Below are 2,678 nucleotides of genomic sequence, written 5' to 3'. Positions count from 1 at the left end.
TGGCGCGGCGCGTGGGCACCTTTCTCCCCGGGCCCGCAGCAGCCTCCCACGCGCGCGCTCTTCACCCACCAGTTTAGGTCTCAGGAAGGGACCCTCCCTCTCCGGGCTTGGGCGCCCTGCACCCGAATAGTGGGTGTTAAATTGCAGCTCGTGCAGCTCAGCTGGTGCGCGTGGGGTGGGAGTGAGCGAGCCCGCGAGTGCTTTTATGTAACTTCAGGTGCAGAGACCTACCTGCTGCCCTGTCTCAGGTCAAAGGCCCCGCAGTGACGTGGGTGGGGCTGGGCGCACGGGCTCGGGTGCCCAGACCTCATAAACTAGGCTTAAGCAGTTTTCCTACAGCCGTGAATAATCATCGTGAATAATCATAATAGTGGCAGCTAAAATTTAGGTAGCAGTTAGTCTTAAGTGTTTTACGTGTGTGATTCTAACCACAGTCCTAAATGGTAGGTACTGTTATCCCCTGGGTGTAGATGGGGAAGCAAGCCCAGAGAGGTTAAATAACTTGGGAGGCCACACAGCCAGAGAGAAGTGGGTGCAGAATTTGAACCCAGGTCGCCCACTTCTCCCTTTCAATCTCAGCAAATCGGCTGTATCTGCTTGCCTGTGGCCTGCCTATTCTGGGAAGGTCAGCAGCCCAGATCTGTACTCTGAGGACTGCGAGTGACTGAGCTGCTCTTGGTTCCTTTCAGATAGCCATCCGAGCTTGTTTCCTGGGGTTTGTGTTCGGCTGCGGCATGCTGCTAAGTTTTAGCCAGTCTTCTTGGAGTCACTTTGGCTGGTAAGAATTCCTTTTGGAATACTGGTTTTCAGGCGAGGGTGGACAGATCAGAGGGTCAGTAGTGGCATTTCCTCATCCCTGTCTCATCTGTGACCGGCAGAAGGCTGTTCAGGTTTCTCTGGAAACAAGTCTGGCTTCCCCCTAGTTGCTCACATTTCAGCCCTTGTGATTTCGTGCCTGTGGGTTGGTTGTGAATCAGGCAGAAGCAGATCTCCCTGGCACCCCCAAAGGCGCTGTCATCAGCAGCTGTGGTGACAGCATTCAGTAACATGAGCAGCCCTTCCCGGAAGGGGTGCAGGTCCTCGGTGGCGGGCAGGGGCAGGGCTCTGGCTTGTCTTCATAGGCCTTTTTCATCTCTAATTTCTATTAGGTCACATCTAGTGCATCCCCACAGCCATTGTAGGATTTTTCCCTACACTATGATTTCAGTCCCTTGAGCCTTCTAGTCTGACCTGGATATGAACCAGTGGCTTCAAGGTAAAAAGTTTTAAATCTCCTCTTATCAACATTTTGAGCCATCTAATCCTTTGCTGGAATTATTTCAGTTCTGTTAAATTTTGTATCCGACATACATCACTCCTTTATGTTGTTATCTCCCTCTTTCATGTTTTATTGTGTGTAGTGTCATTTTTAAAGGACAGAAGGGTCCATAATGCCTCCGTGACCTGTGGGTTTGTTTTGCCTGTGACATTCAAAAACAGTCCCTTGCTGGGTGCGGTGGCTCACGCCTGTAATCCCAGCACTTTAGGAGGCCGAGGTGGACAGATCACGAGGTCAGGAGTTCAAGACCAGCTTAGCCAACATAGTGAGGCCAGGAGTTCGAGACCAGCCTTGCCAGCATAGCAAAACCCTGTCTCTACTGAAAATACAAAAATTAGCCGGGCGTGGTGGTGGGCACCTGTAGTCTGAGCTACTTGGGAGGCTGAGGCAGGAGAATCGCTTGAACCTGGGAGGCAGAGGTTGCAGTGAGCCGAGATCGCACTATTGCACTCCAGCCTGGGTGACACAACGAGACTCTGTTTAAAAAAAAAAAAAAGACTAGAAACAAAAGTAGTCCCTTAAAAACTCCACTTCTTGCAAGCCTGAGGTAGTAGATGCTGCGATGGGCACCTGTGTCCACTCTCAGACAGGTGAGAACAGGGCCTCATGGACTTAGGGACAGCTCAGGAGACCGACATCTGCACTTACGGCTAACTTGGTTCTCTTGTCCCAACTTAACTCTCTTTTTGTCTTTAAATAGGTACATGTGCTCCCTGTCATTGTTCCACTATTCTGAATACTTGGTGACAGCAGTCAATAATCCCAAAAGTCTGTCCTTGGATTCCTTTCTCCTGAATCACAGCCTGGAGTATACAGTAGCCGCTCTTTCTTCTTGGTTAGAGTTCACACTTGAAAATATCTTTTGGCCAGGTTAGTGTGCCTTATGTCCCCCTCTGGAGGGGAAAAGGGTGGCTGCCATTCAGGCTGAGGACGGTGACATTGATTCACCTTTCAAGTCTAATCTCCCCCAAGCGATTTTCCACAGACCTCTATCCTCACTAAGCTATTTATAAAGGATGAGCTCCACTCGTGAATTCTGCCTCTGGATTTTGACTCGAGGACGTGCTGACCTTTTGCTTTAAAGTTTGCATCACATAGTGCACCATCTAATGTGAAGTCCCAACCTTGGGTAGTTGTGATTCTAATTTTACAATCAGATGATATTTAGATGTTTCATGTAAGAGTTTACTGGCCAGGCATAGTAGCTCACGCCTGTAATCCCAGCACTTTGGGAGGCTGAGGTGGGTGGATCACATGAGGTCAGGAGTTTGAGACCAGCCTGACCAGCATGGTAAAACCACATCTCTACTAAAAATACAAAATTAGTCGGGCCTGGTGGTGCATGCCTGTAATCCTAGCT

At 49.7% G+C, this 2,678-nt stretch overlaps 1 protein-coding gene across 1 annotated transcript in view; it reads left to right on the top strand.

Moving 5' to 3' along the window:
• The first annotated feature begins 675 nt into the window (after positions 1-675).
• Positions 676-2,678, top strand: part of ICMT (isoprenylcysteine carboxyl methyltransferase) — a 9,104-nt gene continuing 7,101 nt past the window's right edge. The window contains exons 1-2 of the mRNA XM_011981195.1: positions 676-778; positions 2,019-2,188. Of these exons, the coding sequence (XP_011836585.1) occupies positions 735-778; positions 2,019-2,188 (214 nt within the window). The 5' untranslated portion in view covers positions 676-734. The remainder of the gene's footprint in view (positions 779-2,018; positions 2,189-2,678) is intronic.

The sequence above is a fragment of the Mandrillus leucophaeus genome, unplaced genomic scaffold (assembly GCF_000951045.1).
Source record: "Mandrillus leucophaeus isolate KB7577 unplaced genomic scaffold, Mleu.le_1.0 Scaffold105, whole genome shotgun sequence".
NCBI lineage: Eukaryota > Metazoa > Chordata > Mammalia > Primates > Cercopithecidae > Mandrillus > Mandrillus leucophaeus.
Note: the sequence above shows the minus strand (reverse complement) of the source record. Positions and strands in the feature narration are given on the sequence as shown.